Source organism: Thermothielavioides terrestris, chromosome 6 (genome assembly GCF_000226115.1).
Source record: "Thermothielavioides terrestris NRRL 8126 chromosome 6, complete sequence".
NCBI classification, from domain to species: Eukaryota; Fungi; Ascomycota; class Sordariomycetes; order Sordariales; family Chaetomiaceae; genus Thermothielavioides; species Thermothielavioides terrestris.
This window is the reverse complement of record NC_016462.1, coordinates 1462992-1485543: the sequence shown is the minus strand read 5'-3', so window position 1 is coordinate 1485543 and position 22552 is coordinate 1462992. Positions and strand designations below refer to the sequence as shown.

Sequence of the window (22552 nt, the reverse complement as noted above, 5' to 3'; positions counted from 1 at the left end):
TTTTGCCCCTCACTGTTGGCCCTTACCATGAGTTCCCTGCCCCGCAATGAAACTCCATCACTGCGCTTCCTGGTCAGTTCAGGACTGCGCATCGAGGCCACATGGCTTAATCTAGGACTCCGATTGGCTGTCGTCAAAAGAGCAGATGCCGTTGCACTAGGAGAGTTTGCGCGCCTACTGCACGGCGCGCAGTAGTCGCTCTTCCCGGCAGGGCGGATCTTGCATTCCTGCGCACAGGGTCTTGTGAAGGTGGCCGCTGAGCTCACGAGACAGGCCTGGAAACCTGAGTTGGGCATCCCGCAGTTCCGAATTAAACTGCCTGGGCCGCGCAGCCATGACGATACCAGGCTGTCTTTACGTTACACAGTATCCGTGGTTAACACGTACAGCAGTAGGTACGGAGTACGGAGGCTGCAGCCTCTTTGCGGGGTTCTCGTTATGGCTCGTGGGTGGATCGACGTACTGTGAAGTGAAGAGTCACTGTTGAGGGGTGGGCATATTCCGTATGACAGGTGGATTCACAAGGTTGATGTGCCGTTCCCGTTGTGCGGAAAACTGCCAGGTGCTCCTTCCCGTACTTCTTCTGTTGTTCAAGGTTCGGCTGCCTGCCTGCCTGCCGACCCGCTTGCTCTTCCTAAATGCAGAAGAGATAACTACCTAAGGTAACTTATTGGTATCAGATCCGGCTATGCGGAGGTCGCGCCAGGATCATCGCTGCCAGATTCTTGGCGCCCGATTTTACACATTACATTACACTTCCGACCGTCAACGGCCGAGACCTGACCACACGAATGTTTAACATGCTGTGTAGGACCTCGCCTACCTGCCGACCTACCTTACTCGAAGCGGACAGTCTGCTCGCGCTGTTACTGTGGTAGTTCAGCACCCAGTACGAGATGTGTTAAGGTAAGGTTGCCTTGACTGAACTAGGTGTAAAACTATCGGGAAGGGAGCACTGAAATGGATATCAGCTGGCCGGCCGGATGCCCAACGTTATCCCGGAAATCGTTGAAGGCACTTGAAGAATCTCTGAGCGACGACCAACAAGCTTTTTCTGCTCCTTCTCTTCTTTCATTGAGGGTTAACTGCCCACTCATTCACACCTGAATTCTGCTTTGCAGCGAGTGGACACCATCCCCCCCCCCTCTCAACCCCCTCAACCCCAACCAACCTGCAGCAACCCCCTCCACGCTCGCAACCCGCGCGCAACCAGGCACGTTCATTTTCAATACGACGCCGAAAACGCCGCCTGCGGTTATCGGCTCTCAACGTTCTGAACGGAAGAGGCCTCAGTCACATCATTTCTGGAACACAGATACCGCCGCCGCCATTGGTTGACTCGGCCAATCAGTGCTGCGAAAACCCCCAACCTACATGCGGCCGCTGCTGTTGAGTCTGTGACCTTACTTGGTTGAAGCCTCACTGGCTGTCAGCCCTAACCATGTGAGTCTCTCATTGCTCTCGAATACCACCGCCATGCTAACCCGCCCCGAATAGGAAGTTCGGCAAGCACATCCAAAAGCGCCAACTCGAGGTGCCCGAGTATGCGGCGAGCTTTGTCAACTACAAGGGCCTGAAAAAGGTGCGCTCCCCCTCTCTCGCGCTACCCCCGATCATGCCTGGTGTCGGTCTGCCCTAGGGCTGATTGAAAGACCCAGCAGGGATAAGAGACGCCCCGGGTCTGTACAGGACTGACACCGCTGCCACAGCTCATCAAGAAGCTCTCGGCAACCCCTGTTCTTCCTGCCCAGAATGATGCTGCGGAGGGGGCTGCCGGGAGGCCTACCGACTCGCAGGCTGCTCTTCAGGCGAATAAGGCGACCTTCTTCTTTCAACTAGTAAGGTTCAGCTGTGGGATCGTGAGATGACTTCGGTGTCCTAACGCGGGGACAGGAAAGGGAACTCGAGAAGGTCAACGCCTTTTACCTGCAGAAGGAGGCCGAGGTGCGTACGATTCTCATCCGTTCCGCCCCGATAGTTTACACTCGTATTAACTCTAGATAGCTCAAAGTCCGTCTCAAGACTCTCCTCGATAAGAAGAAGGTCCTTGAGTCCCGTCATGGCATCTCGAGGCGGTCCGCCAAGTTCACTACCCTCCAAGAGGGCTTCCAGCAGTTTGCCAATGACCTGAACAAGCTGCAGCAGTTTGTTGAGATCAACGGTACCGCATTCTCCAAGATTCTCAAGAAGTGGGACAAGACATCGAAGTCCAAGACGAAGGAGCTGTACCTCTCCAGAGCCGTCGAGGTCCAGCCGTTCTTCAACGCCACCGTCATCAGCGAGTTGTCCGACCAGGCCACCACAAGTCTCCAGGAGCTTGGCGCCTGGGCTGATGGTGATAATGTCACTTTCGAGTCCCGCCCGGAGCACGTCGTCAGCAGCCAACACCTGTTGGGCACTGACGAGGGGGACGCCGACACGCTGCTCCTAGATACGGTGCTTTCTGGAAATCTGGAATCCCTGAGGGACCTGTTGGGACGCATGCGGGCCACGGCGGAACCGAATACTCCCGTCGACAGTCTCCTGATGGAGCGGCTCACCAGAACGTTTCTGGCTGCCATTAACGGAGCGCCCAGTGAGGCGCTGCAATTACTCCTTGAAACCGGCTTGGTGGATATCCAGTCCGAGGATGACATCAACGAGCGGAATTGCCTGCACCAGGCCGCCATTTACGGTAGCTCGTTCGTGCTCCAGTATGGGCTGGCAAAGGGCGTCGCCGTCGATAGGACCGACGTTTACGGACGAGTGCCTCTGCACTACGCTAGTATGCATGGCCGGCTCGACATGATCGAGACTCTACTGTCAGGTATGGAGTTGGGATCCCACCAGTTGTGTAGTCCAGCGGGATGCTGACCTATCAACCCCAGCCGCACCCCAGACGATCAACCTGATTGACCATGACAACTACACGCCCCTCATCCACTGCATCGTTCACAAGCACCTCGAGTGCGTGGAGAGACTGCTGCAACGCTCCGCCCGCCTCGATCCTGTCTCGGATACCGACCACGTTCCTCTGAATCTGGCATGCGAGCACGGGTCGCTGGCGATTGCCGAGCTGCTCCTGAAGCACGGAGCAAAGATCCTGCCTGATGCCGAGGGGCTCTACCCGCAACACCTGGTAGCGAGGTCGGGGCAGACGCCCGAGCTTCTGCTCCTTCTCAAGAACTACGGGGCGAATCTGGACCAGATAGATAAGCTCTACGGATGGACTCCGCTTGTGCACGCGGCAAGCGAAGGAAATGTCCCCTGCCTCCAGGCTCTCCTCGATGTCGGCGCAGATCCCAACATCCTGGACGAGAAGGAGCTTCCGGCTATGTACTACGCAGCCTGGGAAGGGCACCTCGAGTGCATGAAGCTTCTTACACCGTTCAACAAGGGCAGGAAACCCAGCCCGCCGGAGCCGCACAACCCGGGACCTCTGAGCTTGATGCTCGGCAGCAGCGCTCCTATGCCGATGTCGCTTGATACGGACGCCATCCCAGAGCTCGAACTACCGCCCCCCATCATCCCGCTGCGACGCTATGGCCACAACTTCCTGGATACGAAGACTGTCGTGCAGCTCAGTTTCGGAGCCGACGGGGAAGAGCCGCTGGTCTTCCTCCACGACAGCAAATATCCTGCCGCGCGGCTTACCATCTCGTCCAAAGGTTTCGACGTCATCCCCAAGAATATCATGCTTCCCTTCCACGAAGATACCCGGCTTGTGTCGTTCCAGATCGACAGCTTCGATTCTTTTACACTCGATTTTGACGTCTTCCCGGCGTATGGTGCCAAGGTGATTGCGAAGACCGTGGCGCTGCCCAACACGTTCCGAGCCTTGCTCAACAGCAACACTGGCAGCTGCTGTCTGCCGCTATTTGACGCACGGTTGCGCGCCATCGGGCAGCTCACCTTCCACGCGCAGATCATCAAGCCTTTCCAGGGCAAGCCGCTGGAGATAACCGACTTTGAGACATACTGGAAGGCGACAAGCCAAGTCGACGCCGCCACAATGACGCCTGCCATGAGAAGCAGCACCTTTGTGACCGGCTCCAGTTTGTCGGGCGATTTTGTCCGTATTTACGTTCAGCACACGAGCGATGGCGTTCCGGTCCTATGGCCGCAGTGGACGGTAAGCTGCGGCGGCATCGACATCCCCGTATCGCGCCTGACTCTAGCCCAATTCCGTACTGCCACCGGCAGCGGGCCACACTCCCCGCTCCCAGTCGACGATATCGCTGCGGTGCACCGCATCCTCGCCACATCCGGCGGCGTCACGCTCCATGACGCCCTCACTCTCCTCCCCCGGGGCATGCACGTTAACATCCAGGTGCTCTACCCTTCGGCCGAGGAGCGGGCGAGGCTGGCTCTGAAGGGGTTTGGCCTGAGCGCCGACCTCAACGCCTACGTGGACGCCGTTCTCGGCGTCGTGTTCGACCACGCACGCGCGCAGCGAGCCCAGGGCCAGGGGCCAGAGGCGGTGCGGTCGGTCGTTTTCAGCTCGTACAACGAGAGCGTGTGCACGGCGCTGAACTGGAAGCAGCCCAACTTCCCCGTGTTCTTGTGCAACAACCTGGGGGCGCAACCGCAGGAAGGGCAGGGAGGGGAGCTACAGCACCGCGCGAGCTCGATCAAGGATGCGGTCCGGACAGCGCAGAGCAATAACTTCATGGGGCTCATCTGCTGTGAGCGACTACTGGTGAGTTTGGCTTGGTCATGAATCTATCTATCCCTTGCCGATGCTAACCGCAGCAGGACATGGTACCCGCTCTGGTGGACGCGATCAAGTCGCACGGGCTGGCGCTCGTGGTCGACAAGTCCGGGTCCTGCCTGAAGGCGCCCGAGGTTAGCAGCCCGCTGGCGGATCCGTTCCCGCGGCTGCCGAAGGGGATCGACGGGGTGCTCAAGGGGAATGGCGTGCTGCGGTTCAACGAGTCGATAGATGTGTAGAGGGGCTACGGCGGTGTTGGGATACGTTCTGTATGTTCTCTACATGGAGGTGCATAAAAGGAGGTTTAGTCTGTCGGGTACCGGAACAGGAAGCAAATCGATCTGAAAGCATTCATGACACCACAGGCGTCGTGTACGGGCTATGTATCAAATTCAGTATATCCCAGCCGTTGTTTATCCTCCTGCCGTCCAACCCCCCCCAACGCCATGTAATGCGCCGCATTTTCCCCGACCAAACCTAACCCAACCCACGCTTGACCGACTAGCAACGAACCGATCTGACCACCCCTCTACGCTCCCTTATACCCATACTTGAGCCCACCCAACTCCCTCTCAGGATCTACCCCAGCCATGACCACCTTCGCCCCAACGACCACCGCGTACACCACCCCGGGCAGCGCCCCCAGCAGCCCCGGACTGACCCCCGCACTACTACCACCACCACCACCACTGCCATTACCACCACCGCCGCCAACGGCCTGCCCAGTCCGCGCCCGCTCCTCCAACAGGCCGGTCAGCAGCGCCAGCGCCGCCAGCGCCACGTTCAGCCACGGCAGGTGCCGCGCGAGAGGTGACTTGGCGCCGGGGTAGTCGGCGGCGGAGCCGAGGAGGCCCGCACTGCTGCTGCCGGCTGCGCGCCGCCGGCGCGGTTGTGTCATCGCCGCGGTGGCGGTATGGCGGTAGTGGTGGTGGTGGTGGTGGTGGTGCTGCTGCTGCTGCTGGTGGTCGAGAAAGGCGAAGCCCGTCTCTGTCACGCCCAGTCGGTGGAGGGTCAGGGCGGTGGCAAGAAGGGAGGACAGGCCGAGGAGGGAGAGGAGGTGCGATGGGGATGGGGATGGGGGTGTGGTCGTGGTGCCGGCGGAAGGTCGGGAGTGTTGGGGGAGAAAGAGGGCGAGCAGGAATGGGATGGTCGAGAGGGCGGGTAGGGCGTAGAGCAGGCGGTGGAAGGCGGCGTTGCGGTGGGTGTTTTGCTGGGCGAGGGTCGCTATGAGGGTTTCTTGTTCTGTGTTGGAGGCAGGTTGGGTTAGGGACACTTTCAGGGTTGAGGGGGACATGGGCGGTTGGAGGGAGGGAAGAGGAGGTAGATGGGAGGAAAGAAGGGAAGCGGGGCGGACCTTGCTCATCGAGCACTTCGGGAGTGGACGAAGGTGATGCATCGTCATCGTCGGAGGGATAGTGGAATGCTCGACGGAGCCGAGCACCGGGGGTGGATTTTGCCATGACGGTTCTTGGCTGTGCAAAAGGTACGGATGGATGTATGGATGTACGGAATAAATGCACCGAGACAAGGCTGAGGACGGGAAGCTGCCGGCGAGGCTGGGCGACAGCCCGATGACGTTGCATGGGTGGGTTTGGTGGGGCCGTTATGCTTATTTATAAATTTATGCATTGACTAGGTAACTACGGAATACTGAAACTACCCCGTCAAGCTGGGGTTTGTTGAACTGTATGCAACAATCGAATCGCCCAGGTTGCAGCTGCGCGGGACAGCAGCAGGCAATGACAGTTCCCAGGACGGATCGCGTGGAGTCCAATCATGTGCAGGAGTCGTATTTGCAAGCCCTGACTCAGTGTTGGCGACCTTGTAATTTGTACCCTTCAAGGCTGAGGAAGCTGCCGAAACCACCAATGCTCTGTGCAGACACCTGGCCGTCCCAACCTTGCGTGCATATCCATGCGCAGCAGTGCTGTCGTACACCGGCAAACAATGCTTACTTGTGCATTCAGGCGAGCACTTCCTCCATCGGCACCTTCTGCGTGCTCCTCCTCCGCAGCCGCAGCAGTTCCAGCACGACTAGACTTAGCAATGCAAAGCCGAGCAGGAACATGGGAATCAGATTCCACCGCCAGCCTCTCATGAGGGTCAGATTGTGCTGGATGACCCGCCGGTCGTCGTCGCTGACCAGCGGCAGTTCCAAGACTGCGGCATACCAGTTCTCTGGCGTCCACCGGTCGTTGGGATAATGCGCCGGCGCGGGAGTCGCGCGAGCCACACTGTAGTCGATCTCCTGGGAGCCCGTCTTGGACGTCTCGACGAAGGTGTAGATGAGGGCCGTCAGGGTGAGCAGGCAGCTGAGAAAGACGATCAGGGCCCAGACGTAGAAGGCCGGGGATGATCTATCGTACTATATCGTCCATACTGTCAGCGCATACTAGTGGAAAAAAAATTCGGGAGACGAATCAATGGGCGGCTACCTTCCTGCGCGACCGCCTCTCTAGCCAGAGCGCAATACAGCCCCCAAATCCGACGAGGACGAGGACTGTCCCATTAGCACCGTTGGTTGTGTGGCCCTGGTTGACAACCAGGTGCGCTGGCTCTCCAGCAAGCAGGAAGGTCGACTCGAACGGGCCTTCGATCGGAAAGGGACCGCCGCCGTAGGTATGAAGAAAAGCGACCATGGACGACACCAGACTGAGGGAGATGGCGGCATCGATGAACAGCAGAGAGAGCACGAGCCCGATGGGCAGCAGCAAGGAGCGAGAGGAGGCCATCTTCGTCGGCTTTCGTCGGCTTGGCGGATGGACAATACCGCTCAGATGGGGTACTGCTCAGTTATTAACCACGAAGCTGCTGAGGTCCCTTGAATCCACACGCGCGTGAGGGACGGGGCGTCAAGTATATGGACCGGAGTCAAACAAAGGCGCGGCGGGAGTGGCATAGAGGACGGCAGAAGAGCTGGCCGAATCTCATGTTTTCTGCGGTCCGGGGACGGGAAAGACAAAGGAGGGAGACGCCATGGCTTTGAAAATTCAGTCCACCTGCCAAGAATTTGTTGGAATCCAAAGGATTGATGGGATCGCGGTCAGTTCACTAGCGCAAGGCTCCGGGATGCCCCCCTGAGAGCTGAAGATGTGCCGCCATAGGCGAGCGGCGCAGCATGTAGCTGCCAACTTACCCGGAGAAACCGGGCAATTGACTAACTACCGGCCGAGGTACCAAAGCTAGTTAGTTCCCGTCGGGCTGACCCATGTCTGTCGACTTGTTCTGGCGGTGATGCTGGGGGCGAAAACGTTGGCCGGCAGCATGGCAGGAGAAACGAAGATCCCGCTGGCCAGCAAGACCGCCTCGGTGGACATCCTTCTGGAGCATGGCGAATCAAAGCAGAGCGAGACCGGAGTGGGGCACGTGGACTTCCAGGCAACAGCAAAAGGAACCTGCAACAAAGAACCAAAGACGGAGAAGGAAGGGCACAGTGATCCGATATCCGTACCCGACTTTAGTCAAGTGAGTCGGTAACTCGGGTGGTGCAGAAAAGAGGACCCCGGAAGCCTTGCCAAGCCGCGGATTGCCCACTGATCTTGTCACCGTGTGTCCTCCGTAGCTGCATATTGTTATCAGTCCTTATCAGCTTGATTTTCCCAGCCAATCAATCATGATCAACTGCTTCTCAGCTAGGGTGGGCTGAACTCCAGCGCACGGCATCGCAACCACACCACACCACACACCGAGCGATGCTGTCGAGGCTAGTCCAGCAGAGAGCGCAAGCCCAGGCTGCCCTGCTGCGGCGGAGGATAGGATCCGCAGCGCGGGCCACGGCGGAAACGCCAGCGGCAGGGCAACTACGACAACCTCAGATCCCGCGACAGCACCAACGACGCACCCTCGTCTCGGCGCCCAAGCCCGGCAGCGGCCCGCTGATGGAGCGCCGACCCGACCGCGAACTGCCCAGTCCGTCCTCTCCCGTCCTTTAGATCCCCAGAGCCAACCGACCATCAACTAACACACACCCCCCACCAACCTTGGCCCCCCCGCTCAGGCCTCGAGAGAATCACGTTCCGGTGGTCGCGCACGCTGCCGCTCTTCGCGGGCGTGATCGCGCTGGCCTCGGTGGCCATCTTCAACTACCAGAAGCTGTCGAGCCCCGTGGTGAGCGCGACGCTGTACGCGCTGCGGACGTCGGAGCGGGCGCGCGCGCACCTGGGCGACGAGATCTACTTCGCGCGCCGGATCCCCTGGATCGGCGGCGAGCTGAACCAGGTGCGCGGGCGCATCGACATCCACTTCCGCGTCCGCGGCACGCGCGCCGCCGGCGTCATGCGCTTCGCCAGCCGCCGGCCCAGCCCGCGCGGCCTGTTCGAGACCACCGAGTGGAGCCTCGTGACGGACGACGGGACCGTCATCGACCTGCTGGAGGATGGCGATCCGTTCAGGGGCATCGTGGGCGGGGCCGAGCTGGATGAGGACGAGGTTGAGCCGATGGCGGCGACGAGGGGGTTCAGGAAGTAATTAAGCCGTGTGTGACTGACTTGTGTTCCTGCTTTTGGTTTTGGCCTGGGACGCGAGGAAAATAAAAAAAGGAACTGAACTCTTATACCGCGTTACTGTTACATGTACTGTATATTGTATGATACAAGAGTCGACGACGAACAACAAAGGCTCCTCCACAAAAACTCCTATCAGAAGTTCGCAGGCGTCTGCTCCGCGCTCTCCTTCCGCGCGCTGGCCGCAATGATCTGCTCAATCGCATCCGCCTGCTCCTCGGTCGGCTTCATGCCCTGCTCCATGAGCTCCGCTATCCTCTTCTGCCGTCTCGCCTCCTTCAGCTCCAGGTGCCGCACCCGCGCGGCCTGCAAGTGCGCCTCGGCGTCCGGGAACCGCTCCTCGAGCTGCTTGCGCGTCTTCTCGATGAACTCGTCGCTCGGCGGCGGCTTCTTGCACGCATCCTGAATCTTGACCACGGCACCCTTCGGCCCGGCCACGCACCCCTTCACCACCACAATCCCCAAGTCGTTATCCACCATCAGCACCGGCAGGTTCTGGACCGTCACCCGGTGGCCCCCCATCCGCCCGGGCATCTTCTTCCCCGGCAGCACTCTCGACCCGGCGCCCTGGCTCGGGCCGGCCGACCCGATCGTTCGATGGTTCAGCGAGTTGCCGTGGCTCGCCTCCTGGCCGGCAAAGCCGTGCCTCTTCATGCCGCCGGCGAACCCCATGCCGCGGCAGTTGCTCCGCACGTCCACGCGCTGGCCGACCTGGAACCAGTCGGGCATGAGCTGCACGCCGACGGGCAGCAGGCCGCGCTCGTCGCGGACGCGGAACTCGGCCAGCACCTCCTTGGGCGGGATGCCCTTGGCCTCGTAGTAGCCCAGCAGCGGCGCGGTCAGGTTGCCGGGCGCGCGCTCGCCCATGCCGACCTGCACGGCCCAGTAGCCGTGCTTGCGGCGCGTCTTGTTGAGCACCACCTGCACGCGGTCCAGCTGCAGCACCGTGCAGGGGATGCGCGCGCCCGTGCGGCCCATGAACACCGTCATGCCCTTCTTGATGGCCAGCACGCCCGTGCGCACCGGCGTCGTGCGCTCCTTGCGCTTGAGCGCCGCCGCCGGGCCCGTCGTCGGCGCCGGCAGGCCCGACGTCGTCTGGTTGAAGCGGTGCGGCTTGGCGCGCGGCGGCAGCGTCGACCAACCGGACTTGACGGTGCGGGATTGCGTAAACGGGAGGAGGTGGGCTTGTGTCGAAGGCGGGGCGGAGGCGGGGAGGAGCAGCGAGACGCGCGGGCGGGCGGCGGCGGTTGGGGTGGTCGGAGTTGTGGTTGTGGTTGCCGATGACGGCGAGGGTCGCAGCAGCTGCCGCCAGCAGCGGGCGGGCAGCCGTGGCGCCATCGTGTGTGCTATCTGTTGTGTGTCGTGCCTAATCGACTTTGGAGTGGGAAGGAAAAATGGAAAGGGCGTTTATGGCATTGGCTGGTTGCGGACGTTGTAGGCGGGCCGATAGAGACGGCCTCGACGACGGTCGACGTCGCGATTCAACGTTGAGTTCGAGAAGGCACGGGGCAGAAAATTGAGAGCTCCGCCCGAAAAAGAAGTGGGCCCTTGCAACCACACTGGCAGCAAGACGGACGGGCACGCAGAACCCTAACCCTTTCTTTACCGCAATCCTCGGTCGACGTCGACTCCCTCCATTGGGAAAGGTACTTGTAACACTCAGCAGCACTCACGGGACTCGCAGCAGCCATACTCCTACATTTCACAAGAGAACAGATTAACATAAAAACTATTGCCCGGTACTTAGCGACTCTCAGCATACCATAATAAACCCTCTTCTACAACATGGTCTACTACTTCACCTCCAATGTCGTCGACCCTCCGGCGTTCATCTATGTGGGAAAGGACAAGTTCGAAAGTGCGTGAGATGAGGTCACAGCTGTCTTTTTCCTCTGTTGAGTTGAGGCTCTGTTCTAACACGAGACAAAAATATAAACTCCACTAGATGAGGATCTGATAAAATATGGCTGGGAAGAAGACGTGTGGTAAGTGCTGTTGCGAGCCCCCTTGCGGCCTTGCCTCTCAGCACGGACTCCAGACAGTCACTCACCACTCACCCTTGCTTGGCAGGGTATGGAGGCCACGAGATCATACCTCCCTGCTGGCCGCTTGAAGCTCACCCGCCCGGCCGCACAGTTCCACGTCGACAAGCTATCCAGCGCCCACATCTACCTGCGGCTGCGCGAGGGCGAGACGTGGGACAACATCCCGGCAGACCTACTGACCGACCTGGCCCAACTGACCAAGGCCAACTCCATCGAGGGTAGGCCCCGAGACAGTGAGTTGCAGTTGCGGCTCTGTCAAATGCTGAAAGACGAGGCCCTGCAGGCAACAAGAAGGACAATGTGACGGTCATCTACACGCCGTGGTCCAACCTGAAGAAGGACGGCAGCATGGCGGTCGGCCAGGTCAGCTTCAAGGACCAGAAGAAGGTCAAGCGCATCCTCGTCCCGCAGCGGGAAAACCCCATCGTCAACCGTCTGAACAAGACCAAGGTCGAGAAGTACCCGGACCTGAAGCAGGAGAAGGACGACCACCTGCGGGAGTTGCGCAAGAAGGACCAGGCCGCGCAGCAGGCGAGGGTATGTCTCTGACCCCCCCTTCACGGTATGTGCAGCGCTGACTGATGACTTGTGAATGCCGTCCTGCAGAAAAAGGAGGAGGCCCGCCTGGCCAAGGAGCGCCAGGAGAAGAAGTGGCAGAAGGAGCATGCCTACGACGACCTCTTCACCGAGGAGAACATGGCGGCGGCGAGCAACCAGGACCGGGACGAGAACTGGGAGGAGGACTTCATGTAGTTCCATGCCGTTCTTGATCTGCTGCCTGCGAAGCCTCATCATCGGCTAAATCCCCGGCCCCCGCCCTCCAATCCCGCTGCCCATCTGGTTGACGCTGGTCCCCTTGAGCTTGTGATCCGCCGGGTTGGCCGCCGCCTCGTAGAGGATGTTCGCCGGCGCCCGCCCCAGCTGCATCCACTCGCCCTTGAAGCCGATGTAGGAAATCCGCGTGACGTCCTCCTCGCCGTCGCCGAAGTTGTCCGGGAAGAACAGGGTCAGCCGGCGAACGGCGTTGAAACGCGCCCGGCGCTTTGTGTTTTGCGTTGCCATCCCGTCAGCACACACACGCACACCACCGTCTGTCTACTTCCCCCTTCCCTGAGTGAGCAAGAGCCGAGGGAGTACTTACCACGGGTAGCTCCTGCACCTCGGCCGTGCGGCTCAGCTCGAACGTCTGCGTGCCGTCCGTCTCCTCGGCGACGCCGAAGTCGACATCCTCGCGGTTGATGATGACCTTGAGCGTCTTGGGCGCCGAGTCCGAGTCGGACGTGCGCAGCAGGATCGAGTGCAGCTTCACCTGCCCCGTGAACCTGTTTTTGCCCCCGTCGTGTATCAGCTGCCTGCTCACCCAACCAACCCTCTCTCTCCCACAGAGCCATCTGTAACCCCCCCAATCCAGTCCATCCCAACCATTCAACCCGAACCAAGTGACCATAAACCGGCAAACAAAATAAAAATAAAAAAAATCTGAAGAAAAAAAAAGAAAGAAAGAAAAAAGAAAAAAAAGAGAAAAGACATACGGAATATTAATCAACAACTGCTCATCAACATCACTCGCCACCTCCGGCTCAGGGCTCATGCGCTCCTGCCACGTCTTGCGGACGACCTCCCTGCCGGAGCCGTACCGCGCCTCGTTCATGGTCGTGATCTCGTCGAAGCAGATGTGCTGGTACAGCGAGTGCTGCAGGGCCGGCGTGATGTCGTCCGAGTGGTCGTGCGGGTCGTCGCCGCCGCCGTGGGCGTGAGTATGTTCGTCGTGGCAGTGATGTGACATTTTCCCGTCTCTCTCTCCCTCTATTTGTCCTTCTTTTTGCCACCTCGGTTTATGTTATTGGCTTTGCGTCTGCCTGAAATGGGCCGGTCGTGCCGTTTCTCGGGGTTTTGATGGGTGAGATTTGTGAGCAATCCGTTGGGTGTCTGGTTGAGATGCAACTTGCGATTTACAAGCGGATAGTCGCGGTGTTTTGCTGCCCTGAGTGACTTAGAGCACTAACAATTACTGGTATGGGGGAACCGACAGAGCCAGAGACAAAGCGAGCCTCACATCAATATGCGCCTCTACTGCCCGATTCTCAACTTCGAATGGTTACATTAAATGCAAACTAGATGTCAACCGACAGGCATGTTGCCCAATTGCATGTCTTCTTGATACATCCCAACGATATGCTGCATACGACGGCCCATATCTCGGCCGGCTTAAATAGTCCACGCAACATGAATCCCCTCTCACCAGAACCTCACCGAAACCCGCTCATCCTCAACTCGCTCTTCCTCTTTCCCTTCTTCAGCGGGCTCCTCTTAAACGGCGAGAACGACGGCCGCCCACCGAACAAGCCCGGCAACACCTGCGACACGGGCTGTGACGGCGTGCCCTGAGACTGCTGCTGCTGCTGCTGAGACAATTGAGACGAAAACACCCCCATCCCCGAATCCCTCCGATACTCGCGCCGCAACGGCGAGCCAGGCCGCACCCCCGGCGTTCCGACGCCCATCGCCTGCTGCGACGAGAAGGCCCACGGCGATCCCGCCTGCTGCGGCTGGCTCTGGCTCTGGCTCTGCCGCTGGCTGCTGCTCGTCGGCAGGATCGTCGGAAGCGGTTGCGAAGACAAGCCGCCCAGCGACTGGGACGACTGCTCCATGAGCAGCGAGTCCTCTCCCAGGATGCGCTGCGACAGCCGCTCGGCTTTTCTTCGTCGCGCCTCGAGCTTTCGCCGTCGTCGGTTGAGGGCGTCTTCGGCTTCGAGGTCCTGGCCGGGCTTCCAGGTGATGTCGTCTGGATCGGCGCCCAGGTCCCAGCGGGAGAGGGCAAGGGCAGGTTCGCCGTGAATGGTTGGAGACGGGTTGAGCGTGGCGTACTTTCGAAGGCGGAGGGCCACTGCGTCTCCTCGCTCCTCCGGCTCCGCCGGATCTTCTTCCTTAATTTTTCTTTTCCCCTTGTCTTTGCTGGAGCGGGGTAGCGACAGCTGGGATGATGGCATGAGCGTCGGCGAGCTGGGGAACGGGAGGGAGCTCGAGGGAGGTTCATTCATGGAGGCCCAAGCCTGTGGCACCGCGGACACACCAACGTTGCTGAGGAACATCTCCGCAGCCATGATCTGCAGTACTTGTTCCCGTTTCTCAAGTGAACGCGTGTCGCGGGCCGACTGAGGATTCGGAAAAATATCTCTCAGGCGCTCGACCAGGTCGTCAGGGCCGAAGTCAGCAAGAGGACGGCGGGCTTCAGGCACGAAAAGCCAATCGCTAGCGCGGCGATGCAGCATCTCCTGCTGGGCATCCCATTCGCGGGCCAGTCGAAGAAGGTGGTGCTCTGTCCGGTAAGGCGCTGCCAAATCGAGCCTAATAGAACAGTTAGCCACTTCAGTCATAAGCTTCCAAGAGGCAAGACGCACAATGAATGCCTCGGCATGTAGCCGTCTTCCTTCTCCCGTTCAACCGCTTTGGCGATGAAGTCGAAGTCAACGTGGTCTACAGGAGACATCCGACCGGCCTCATCTCCTGCGCCCGGCTCTGCTGAGCCAGACAGGCGCTGGGCAACCAATCCAAAATCAATACGCTGCTGGATCCCGCCACCCAAACTCTCCAGAGACGTCGACGCAAGCTCCTTTCTTCGAAAGACCGCACGCTCATCGAACTCGTCCGGCACCGCAAACGCGTCGGTCAGATTTTGCAGCAGCTTGAGCCGGCGATTGCTGCTCTCCTCGAGCGGCTCGCTCGCGTCAGGAGGAGGAACAGATGCATTGGGCCCGTCAGACCAGGCACACAACGCGCAGTGGACATCCAAGTCCTGGCCAAGCGTTAGCAGTTGAAAGAACCTCAGCTGAGCCTTCCTCATTGTGCGACCCGCGGCTGAGGTCGGCTCTTTTCCAACGCGGCGGCCGGCGGGGATGAAGCTCAATCCGATGAAATTGGGTACGTCTTTCAGCGAGACGAAGTCGCGATGATACCTGGCAGGTGTACCTGGGGCCGGTTTGAAGAACCAGAACACTGCCATCTCGGTGTCCCTGGTGGACCGCACGCAGACGAAGCAAGCCAAGAGATCGTTGATGTATGCGGCCGGCGAGACATCCAGCCGGAGCGTGGGATCGTTTGCGTCCTTCTGGTGTGGACACGAGGCGAGAATGTCAAGGGTTAGCGTTTCGTCTTCGCTCTCGTTGACAGCTACCCATAATACGTTTGTGTCGGTCAAGATGAACGCATGAGCAGGGTCCAGCCGCGAGGGCGAGGCACCTAAGATCCGATGGCTATCCCTCGAAAGCACCAGATGAGAAACCGAGTGCAGCTTCCGGCCAGCAAGATCAAACAGATGCAGGGCTAATGGGTTGCACAGGAGCAGTGCGCCGCGTGATGGTTGCTGTTCAGGCTCAACGGATTCGCGAGTGCGCTTGGAAGGGTACGTCGTACGGCTCACTGAGCGGCTGGGTAGTTTCGAAGCCTTTTGCTCCAGTGACAACCATAAGATTGTGTGTAGGAGAGGGTCGGCCGTCGAGATGGAAGGTAACTTTGGAATGAATCCCGAAACCGCGTTCCCGCACATCCTCATGACCGGCGTCAAGTTCTTTGGTCGTGTATTCCGCCGACCTGTAATATCCCAGAGACTCCAATAACCGGCCTGGTCAATGATGGCCAGTTGAGGCATATTTGTTTCGCGACATCGGGCGAAGGCAACGTCCGTTTGCAAGCTCCCTCCCGTGCGGTGGCAGGGTATCGAGGCCAAGGGGTTGGCGAAGATTTGGCTGGCGACAGACCGCCCTGAGAGCCGGGCTGAGGTCCCCACCGAAGGCATGGGTATACTCCGCAGCTCAGGCTCATAAACGGTGGTCGAGACACCATTCTGTACCAGGAGCCATCGGATCGGGTCGTACCTTTGGGAGTCGACCGCAAACCTGACAAGTGAGATAGGTACTGCGTCTTGGCACCACTCGCCCTCGAGCTGAGGGTTCGCGACATGGAGGCGGACGCGGATGTCAGCCTCGGCCCACACGCATTCCTCGCGGGCAAGACCTATCAGCCGCAGGACATTGCCCGAGATGCCGGAAGCAAGGGCTAACACAGGGTGGGCCTTGGCCGTGTCGCTCTCTCTCATGTCGGCTGCCTCCCCAACGGAGAACAGCGGTGCCGGGCTGGAGGGTTCTGATCTGAGGTTGGCATGTGACGCGGCGAGTTCCTCCAGGAGTAGACTCTCGGTTTCGTGATCAGGGATGGAAGCCTCCGGGAGGTACTCCAGGAGAAAATTCTTTTGGGACCTCGCTGCCTGGGAAGGACGCAGCTCGCTGGACTGGGAGGTGGCGCCTTTGGCGGGCGGACACCATCGTGTGAAGGGCATTACTTGCTTGAACCGGGGCGCTGGAGAACGGTCAACGCTAGGAACACATGCGACATCCAGATCCATGCCCAGCTTGGCAGCAAGCAAATCTTACCATCATCCTTGACCCGGTTCCTCCGCATCTGCCCGATAACTTCATCGCCCAGGGCTGGGGTATAGGTCAAGCGTCCAACAATGCCGTCCGCGGCCACCCGGCGAGTCTTGAGCCGGCCGGGCGCCTGGACGGCATGCTTCTGGTCATCCATTTGGACTTATCGTGACAGAAGAACCAATGAATAATGACCTCGGGATCATTATATCGAGTTTGAGAGACGTGGGGAGCAGTTCTTTCAGCCCTTCTCAAGCGGACGCGATGTTGCAGCAGGCGATGAAATTCTTTGGCACCAATGGCGCTCGCAGCATTGAAAGCGGTGTATCCCTGACCGTGATAAGGTCTGCAAGATCAAGGAATAAAGCTCAGAATACAGCGCAGTGCAAGTGAGAACTTCTGGGGGTGGGGAATTCCAAAGTAAAAGTAATCCGAGTTGTCTTCGAGTTGGAAGTTGCATCTACGGATGAACTAAGAGCTTCCCAGTGGTTAGAGGATAACTAAGGCAACTTTTTAGTGGGGCAGGCCCTCGGATGCACCAATGACAGCCCAGTGAGCGGGTCCTGACATCCGGGTCTGGGCCGAAGCGCCCTGGAAACCTGCTGAAGATGGCAAGCAGATAAACAAGGTTTGGAACACCGATGGAATCCGTCCTGCACTTGCAATTCACGATCGCAGACCAACACTCCGATACTCCAGTTACCCTGCCGAGCTCGAAGGGAGCGTAACACCGGAAATCAAACAGAAAAGAGAGTCATTTTTTGACGAAACCAGATGCCACCCGCGATGGCCTCAGCATTCGAGCCTTCGCTGTCGATGTCGACCAGTCGCCCACCCATAGGCGGCCCGTCGCTCGCCGACACGCTCCCCAGCATCAACTTCGGCTTCGACGAGCTGCGCGACCGCATGGCCAAGTTTACGGCCAAGTTCGACGCCTTCATCGAGCAGGGGCGCAAGCGCGTGCTGGAGGAAAGGAACCAATTCCACATGAACGTGGCCGAGCTGCAAGGTACGGAAAGCCACCCACTCTCTCCCTTCGTATACTCCCCCTCTCAGCTACGTTCTCTAACTGCTCCCCACACCGGGCCCCGCAGAGGATCAACGCATGAAGAAAAAGGACATCGAGATCCTGCAGCTCAAGACCAACACATACCAGCAGACGATAGCCAAGGAGGCGGCCGAGACGCGGGAGATGCAGGCGGCGATCGCGGAGCTCACGGCGCAGCGCGACCGGCAGGCGGCGGCGCGGGACGTGCTCAAGGAGCAGATCGCGGCGACGCAGAGGGACATCGACGCGCGGCTGGCGGCGCAGCGCGCGCACCAGGCGCAGCTTGAGGCGCAGGCGCGCTACAACGTGCCCGAGCTGGACTTCTGGGTGACCAACCTGTGCCTGCGCATCGAGGGCGCCGGCGCCGAGGACCGGCTCAAGTTCGTCTACACGCACCTGGACGAGAAGAACTGGGAGCGCGAGGCCTGGTTCGAGCTGTGCACGGGCAGCAGGGACTACGACGTGCGGCACTGCCGGCCGAAGCTGGAGAGGGACAAGGTGGAGAAGGTGCTCGAGAGGGTCAACGAGACGAGGGAACTGGTGACCCTGCTGAAGGGCATGAGGGAGTTGTTTGTTGAGGCGATGCGGTCTTGATGGTGTTTTACGAAAGGCGTCGTTTGTATACGATACGAAAGTGTTATGATACCAGGATGTCATGGAGGCTTGGGTCTGGGCATTGGTGTTGGGAGGCAGGTAGTTAGGCGCAACATGTCAGCACGTTCTCACGGGTGGTTCTTGCGGCCAAAATGTTCCGATGAGCTTGATTTGGGACACGGTGACTGAATTAAGCACCCAGGGATACACGGTCATTATCTGCTCTGCCGGTGCTCTGTCTGGCACTCAGTTGAGATGTTCTGTGCCCACGCCCAGTCGCGCCCAGACGCGTAGTTCGCCGGCTGTGTGAAACCCCGCCAATTAAACACCACTCAACCAAACACTCATCAACAAACACTCGCAGCGGGGCAGCTTCAACTTCGCATCTTTATACCCTCCCGCCCAGGCATCACAGAGGCATCCCGTGCGCTCCAAGATGCCGCCCAACGAGCGGGCCGAAAAACAGGCTGCTGCCCAGCAGGCCGTTGATATCCTGCACGAGATTGCGACCATCCTGGTCAGTGACAACCAGCATTTCATAATCCTCACAGGCCTCGCCCTCGCCCCTCGTTCCAGCCCACTGACCAGCCACACAGAACTGCCATCTCGACCGCCGCACGCTGTCCATCTGCATCTCCATGATCGAGAACGGGGTGAACCCGGAGGCGCTGGCGGTATGTTGCTCGTAGCTTGTCGCACACATTCCACGATTCCGGGGCAGCACTGACAACTCCAGCAAGAACGTCATCAAAGAGCTCCGCAAGCAAGGCCAGGAAGCACAGCTCGAGGCTGCCGCGGCGTCTGCGCGACGGAGATGACGGCCAGGCCGGTGCATCCTGATTGATCACCGTGTCTTCCCCCGCGGTAGTAGGAGGGGGGTCATTGCTTCAACGGAGGCTGTCCGCCAACGCGGTCCGCACGGGAGGGAAACGGTTCCTCGTCTCGAGGTGGCCATCGACCAATCGCCACTGCAATCCGCAATCAGCAGCTGACTGTTTCGCCGAAGCCTTTTCGATGGGGTGGAGTACGCAACCACCACGCAGAGAAACAAGACTCGGTTCCGTCCAATTCACGGACCCTCGCTTTTTAGGCAGGATTTGTATCAGCCTCCGGAGCAAAGCGTGAGGAAGTGTCTTCCGCCAAACGGAGGACAAACGCTGGGTTCCATGAAGGTAGCCCAAGGGAAGGCCGGTCGAGGTGAGACGGATACTTCAATTCTACCCATTTCGCTCGATCGCAGATAAATACAAGCCCAAGTGCTCTGCTGATATAGCCCATGCTGCTGCTGCTGCCGCTGTTGTTGATGATGACAATGATAATGATGATGATAATGATGCAGATTCGCTGAAACCCCAAATCAGATGCCATGCCGCCAGCTTCCCGTCCATAACAAACCCGTTCCATCTTGCAGCCATCCAAGTTTCCGCCCTTTCTTTCCTCCACCCAAACGCCTACCTAGCCAGACCGGACCGTCCAGATTCCCAAGCTCCCTATCCCAGATACCGCCCGCTGATCCATGAAGCCTATTGCAATAACACACATGTTATTTTCCCAACGCCTCCATACCAACCTCTTGCCGGGGCCAGCCAACCCAGCACTCCCTCTTCCACCCGAGCAAACCACCACTCAACAACCAACTACCGGTGGCCCAGAAGCAAGATATCATCCTCCTCATCCTCATCCTCATCGTCCCCTTCCTCCCCTTCACTACCCTCCGCTTCGTCATCCTCCTCTTCCTCCTCCTCATCCTCATCATCATCACCCCCCACCGCGCTCTCCGTCGACGACATGAACCCCGTCATCCACTCGAAAGTCCGATCCCTCCCTCCAAACAAGTCCAGCATATCCTCATCCCCATCCTCCTCCTCCTCCCAATGCGCTTCCGCTTCTTCCTCATCGGAGCACACAGAACCACCACTACCACTGCCGCGGCCGCGACCACCACCCCGGACCCCACCGCGAGGCGAAATCGGCGCAGCCGCAGCCCAGTCACCGCCATCCCCTTCCCCACCTCGGGTGCGGGGTGAAGGGGCAGGGGCGGCGGACGATGGCGCGGCGGTGCGGTAGAGCAGGCGGAAGAGGAAGGCGGGCGAGTAGGAGGAGGAGGGGGACGTGGAGGGCAGGGCGGGGGCGGGGGCGGGGTCGGTGATGTCCTCGCGGTCCAGCTCCGGGCCGCGATGGGTGCGACGGGGTGGTTGTTGTTGGTCTGGTTGGTCTGGGGGGAGGTCCGGGTTGAGGGCGGTGGGCTGCTGTTGCTGTTGGAGTTGCTGTTGTTGTTGTTCAGGGTGCTGTTGGAGCGGTTGCGGTTGCGGTTGGGGCTGAGATTGGGGCTGGGACGATTGGTCACCCGGCATGTTCAGCAGCTGCAGCTGAACGGTGTTGTAGGAACGGCAGACGGCGCACTTGAGGCCCAGCCAGTGGAAGGCGGTCTGGCTCTTGGCGGAGCAGTCGTTGCACGAGATGACGGCGCGCGCGTCGGCGTACTCGGGCGGCATGGGCTGGTTGAGGATGGCTATGTCGAAGTTGCGGAACTGGTACTCCATATTGATGCAGCTCTTGTTGCACAGCGGGCACTTGTACGACGTCTTCATATGCTCCTCGAAGCAGTGCCGGTGGATGCTGTGGCCGCACTGCATGAAGATGACGGGCTTGGGCGAGTTGAACATGTACTCGTTGCAGATCGGGCAGTCGCAGTCGGTCGACCGCTCGATGCACTTGTGTTTGCCCGTGCCGGAAATGGCGATGCAGGCCATGCATTTCTGGGGGGGTGATCGAGATCAGCGGAATGTCCTGTGGGTGTTCTGACGAGTGGGTGGGGGGAGAAGAGGGGACCTTACTTTGCAGTGGAAGAAGTCCTTTCCCAGCCCCTGGCCAACCCGGCACAGATCGCAGTCGGGGCAGTGGTAGATGGGCTTGTTCGGGTCGTCGTTCCAGAGCTTGCAGATGCCGCAGTAATAGTAGGCCGCCGACCGGCCGCATTTGGTGCATGTATCCGCCACCTTCTGGGCGCACCCGCACAGCATGCACAGCATGTGTTTGGTCTGCTGGCGCGGGAGGACGTGGTCCTCGACGGCATCGTGACAGAGCCGGCAAGTGTACCACCTCTCGCACGAGGCGCACTGCATCTTGACATTGCGGCGGTAGTGCTCGCAGCCCAGGCGCCTCTCCCGCTCTTCCTCGGGGTCCTCCTCGAGATACCACTCGGTATCGTCAGAGGGCCGCCTGTTCGGCGCATACGTCGGCCGGAGATCCTCTTCCGTCAGCGGCAGATTTACGGGCCCCGATCCGTCTCCGAGCGGGTTCCACTTCCGGAAGGCCTGCAGGGGTCCGAACGGTTCCGACGGCTCGGGCGCGTCGAGGGTGCTCGAGCTTGCGGGCGATACCGGTCTTACGGCAGCCTGGGCACGCCGCGGGGACTGCTGCGACCTGGTGTACTTCTCCGTCAACAGCTGGTGCATCATCCGGGCCTTGCTGGTCTGCGGGACATCCATCAACTGAATGGCCTGTATCTTCCGGCGGAGTTCCCCCATGCCGTCATCTTCGGGGAGCGGAGAGCTCCTGGCCGCGTCGAACGGCGGCCATCGCGGAGATGTGCCGGTAGCGTCTGTCACTGTATTCGCGGATGGAGGGGCGTCGGAGTGTGATCCAGCTATGTTGAGGTTCTCGGCTTCGCTGCGGACGCCGTCCGAACTTCTTCGCAACGACCCTGCGACCTGAGAAGACGCCTCTTGGGCGGGGCCCGTCGCGGGCGCTTCGGCGGTATCTGAAAAGTCCAACACCGCCGCATGCTCGGTTGGCAGCCTCGTATGCTCGTCCTGTTCCAAGATTGCGCTCCCAGCAGGGCCGGCGGCCCCCGTCGACCTCGTCCTCCGGCGTCCGACAGCGGGTGGTCTGTTCGCGGCGTCTTCGTCTTCGTTGGCGGCAAATCCCGCCGAGAAACGGCGGGCCTGTCGGAGCACGGGCGTAATTACGAACTCAGAGACGAAATGGGCCATCGCAAAGCATCGGCTGCGGTTCGCGATGGGCGCGCGTTGGGTTGTTATCTGGGACGCGGCGGACGGAACATGGGAGGAGGCGAGCAGGGCAGAGCAGGCCACCTCGCTGTGCCAGCGAGGGCCCCCGGGCTGCCATTGGACGCCTGCCCAGCAGGCTAGCGAGGATGGGCTGGGCTTTCCGAATTGCCTGTGGGTGCCTGGAGGTGCCCCGCCAGCCCTGCCGGCACACCAACACCCCCACCAATTTTTCAGCGC

At 59.9% G+C, this 22552-nt stretch overlaps 10 protein-coding genes across 10 annotated transcripts; 4 read left to right on the top strand and 6 right to left on the bottom strand.

The window, feature by feature from the left end:
- Positions 1–5219: 5219 nt before the first annotated feature.
- Positions 5220–6150, bottom strand: THITE_2132725 (uncharacterized protein; the record flags this gene model as incomplete). Its single annotated transcript, XM_003657666.1, has 2 exons — positions 5220–5932; positions 6045–6150. The coding sequence occupies 2 exons, from the start codon at positions 6148–6150 to the stop codon at positions 5220–5222; spliced, it is 819 nt and encodes a 272-aa protein (XP_003657714.1).
- Positions 6151–6463: 313 nt separating this feature from the next.
- THITE_2123655 (uncharacterized protein) lies at positions 6464–7673 on the bottom strand. Its single transcript, XM_003657665.1, has 2 exons — positions 7126–7673; positions 6464–7055 (listed from the first exon to the last, which is right to left on the bottom strand). Exons 1-2 carry the CDS (start codon positions 7420–7422, stop codon positions 6654–6656), a joined length of 699 nt encoding a protein of 232 aa, XP_003657713.1. The 5' UTR covers positions 7423–7673; the 3' UTR covers positions 6464–6653.
- A 627-nt stretch (positions 7674–8300) lies between these two features.
- Positions 8301–9242, top strand: THITE_2123652 (uncharacterized protein). The gene is made up of 2 exons (XM_003657664.1): positions 8301–8599; positions 8688–9242. Exons 1-2 carry the CDS (start codon positions 8383–8385, stop codon positions 9155–9157), a joined length of 687 nt encoding a protein of 228 aa, XP_003657712.1. The 5' UTR covers positions 8301–8382; the 3' UTR covers positions 9158–9242.
- THITE_2123651 (mitochondrial 54S ribosomal protein YmL9) lies at positions 9208–10745 on the bottom strand. The gene has a single exon (XM_003657663.1). The coding sequence runs from the start codon at positions 10528–10530 to the stop codon at positions 9328–9330; it is 1203 nt and encodes a 400-aa protein (XP_003657711.1). The 5' UTR covers positions 10531–10745; the 3' UTR covers positions 9208–9327.
- A 363-nt stretch (positions 10746–11108) lies between these two features.
- Positions 11109–11788, top strand: THITE_2123649 (uncharacterized protein; the record flags this gene model as incomplete). Its single annotated transcript, XM_003657662.1, has 1 exon — positions 11109–11788. Exon 1 carries the CDS (start codon positions 11586–11588, stop codon positions 11784–11786), a length of 201 nt encoding a protein of 66 aa, XP_003657710.1. The 5' UTR covers positions 11109–11585.
- THITE_2123645 (uncharacterized protein) lies at positions 11789–13182 on the bottom strand. Its single transcript, XM_003657661.1, has 3 exons — positions 12770–13182; positions 12379–12559; positions 11789–12278 (listed from the first exon to the last, which is right to left on the bottom strand). Exons 1-3 carry the CDS (start codon positions 13021–13023, stop codon positions 12036–12038), a joined length of 678 nt encoding a protein of 225 aa, XP_003657709.1. The 5' UTR covers positions 13024–13182; the 3' UTR covers positions 11789–12035.
- Position 13183: 1 nt separating this feature from the next.
- On the bottom strand, positions 13184–16915 carry THITE_2123642 (uncharacterized protein). The gene is made up of 3 exons (XM_003657660.1): positions 16667–16915; positions 14639–16592; positions 13184–14585 (listed from the first exon to the last, which is right to left on the bottom strand). Exons 1-3 carry the CDS (start codon positions 16815–16817, stop codon positions 13487–13489), a joined length of 3204 nt encoding a protein of 1067 aa, XP_003657708.1. The 5' UTR covers positions 16818–16915; the 3' UTR covers positions 13184–13486.
- Positions 16916–17246: 331 nt separating this feature from the next.
- THITE_2123640 (uncharacterized protein) lies at positions 17247–18627 on the top strand. Its single transcript, XM_003657659.1, has 2 exons — positions 17247–17669; positions 17755–18627. Exons 1-2 carry the CDS (start codon positions 17447–17449, stop codon positions 18300–18302), a joined length of 771 nt encoding a protein of 256 aa, XP_003657707.1. The 5' UTR covers positions 17247–17446; the 3' UTR covers positions 18303–18627.
- Positions 18628–18738: 111 nt separating this feature from the next.
- Positions 18739–19120, top strand: THITE_2058384 (uncharacterized protein; the record flags this gene model as incomplete). The annotated part of the gene is made up of 3 exons (XM_003657658.1): positions 18739–18819; positions 18899–18976; positions 19043–19120. 3 exons carry the CDS (start codon positions 18739–18741, stop codon positions 19118–19120), a joined length of 237 nt encoding a protein of 78 aa, XP_003657706.1.
- Positions 19121–19822: 702 nt separating this feature from the next.
- THITE_2123637 (uncharacterized protein) lies at positions 19823–22356 on the bottom strand. Its single transcript, XM_003657657.1, has 2 exons — positions 21140–22356; positions 19823–21061 (listed from the first exon to the last, which is right to left on the bottom strand). The coding sequence occupies exons 1-2, from the start codon at positions 21830–21832 to the stop codon at positions 19940–19942; spliced, it is 1815 nt and encodes a 604-aa protein (XP_003657705.1). The 5' UTR covers positions 21833–22356; the 3' UTR covers positions 19823–19939.
- Between the last annotated feature and the right edge of the window lie 196 nt (positions 22357–22552).

Coding starts and splice junctions, on each gene's coding strand:
- THITE_2123642 (XM_003657660.1), bottom strand. CDS start 16,817: ATGGATGACCAGAAGCATGCCGTCCAGGCGCCCGGCCGGCTCAAGACT. Junction 16,593..16,666: donor GAACCGGGTCAAGGATGATG/GTAAGATTTGCT, acceptor ACCGTTCTCCAG/CGCCCCGGTTCAAGCAAGTA. Junction 14,586..14,638: donor TACATGCCGAGGCATTCATT/GTGCGTCTTGCC, acceptor CTGTTCTATTAG/GCTCGATTTGGCAGCGCCTT.
- THITE_2123651 (XM_003657663.1), bottom strand. CDS start 10,530: ATGGCGCCACGGCTGCCCGCCCGCTGCTGGCGGCAGCTGCTGCGACCC.
- THITE_2123640 (XM_003657659.1), top strand. CDS start 17,447: ATGGCCTCAGCATTCGAGCCTTCGCTGTCGATGTCGACCAGTCGCCCA. Junction 17,670..17,754: donor GAACGTGGCCGAGCTGCAAG/GTACGGAAAGCC, acceptor CGGGCCCCGCAG/AGGATCAACGCATGAAGAAA.
- THITE_2123645 (XM_003657661.1), bottom strand. CDS start 13,023: ATGTCACATCACTGCCACGACGAACATACTCACGCCCACGGCGGCGGC. Junction 12,560..12,769: donor CAGTTGTTGATTAATATTCC/GTATGTCTTTTC, acceptor GGGCAAAAACAG/GTTCACGGGGCAGGTGAAGC. Junction 12,279..12,378: donor AGGTGCAGGAGCTACCCGTG/GTAAGTACTCCC, acceptor CAAAACACAAAG/CGCCGGGCGCGTTTCAACGC.
- THITE_2123637 (XM_003657657.1), bottom strand. CDS start 21,832: ATGGGGGAACTCCGCCGGAAGATACAGGCCATTCAGTTGATGGATGTC. Junction 21,062..21,139: donor AGGACTTCTTCCACTGCAAA/GTAAGGTCCCCT, acceptor TCACCCCCCCAG/AAATGCATGGCCTGCATCGC.
- THITE_2123652 (XM_003657664.1), top strand. CDS start 8,383: ATGCTGTCGAGGCTAGTCCAGCAGAGAGCGCAAGCCCAGGCTGCCCTG. Junction 8,600..8,687: donor ACCCGACCGCGAACTGCCCA/GTCCGTCCTCTC, acceptor CCCCCCGCTCAG/GCCTCGAGAGAATCACGTTC.
- THITE_2123655 (XM_003657665.1), bottom strand. CDS start 7,422: ATGGCCTCCTCTCGCTCCTTGCTGCTGCCCATCGGGCTCGTGCTCTCT. Junction 7,056..7,125: donor AGAGGCGGTCGCGCAGGAAG/GTAGCCGCCCAT, acceptor TGGACGATATAG/TACGATAGATCATCCCCGGC.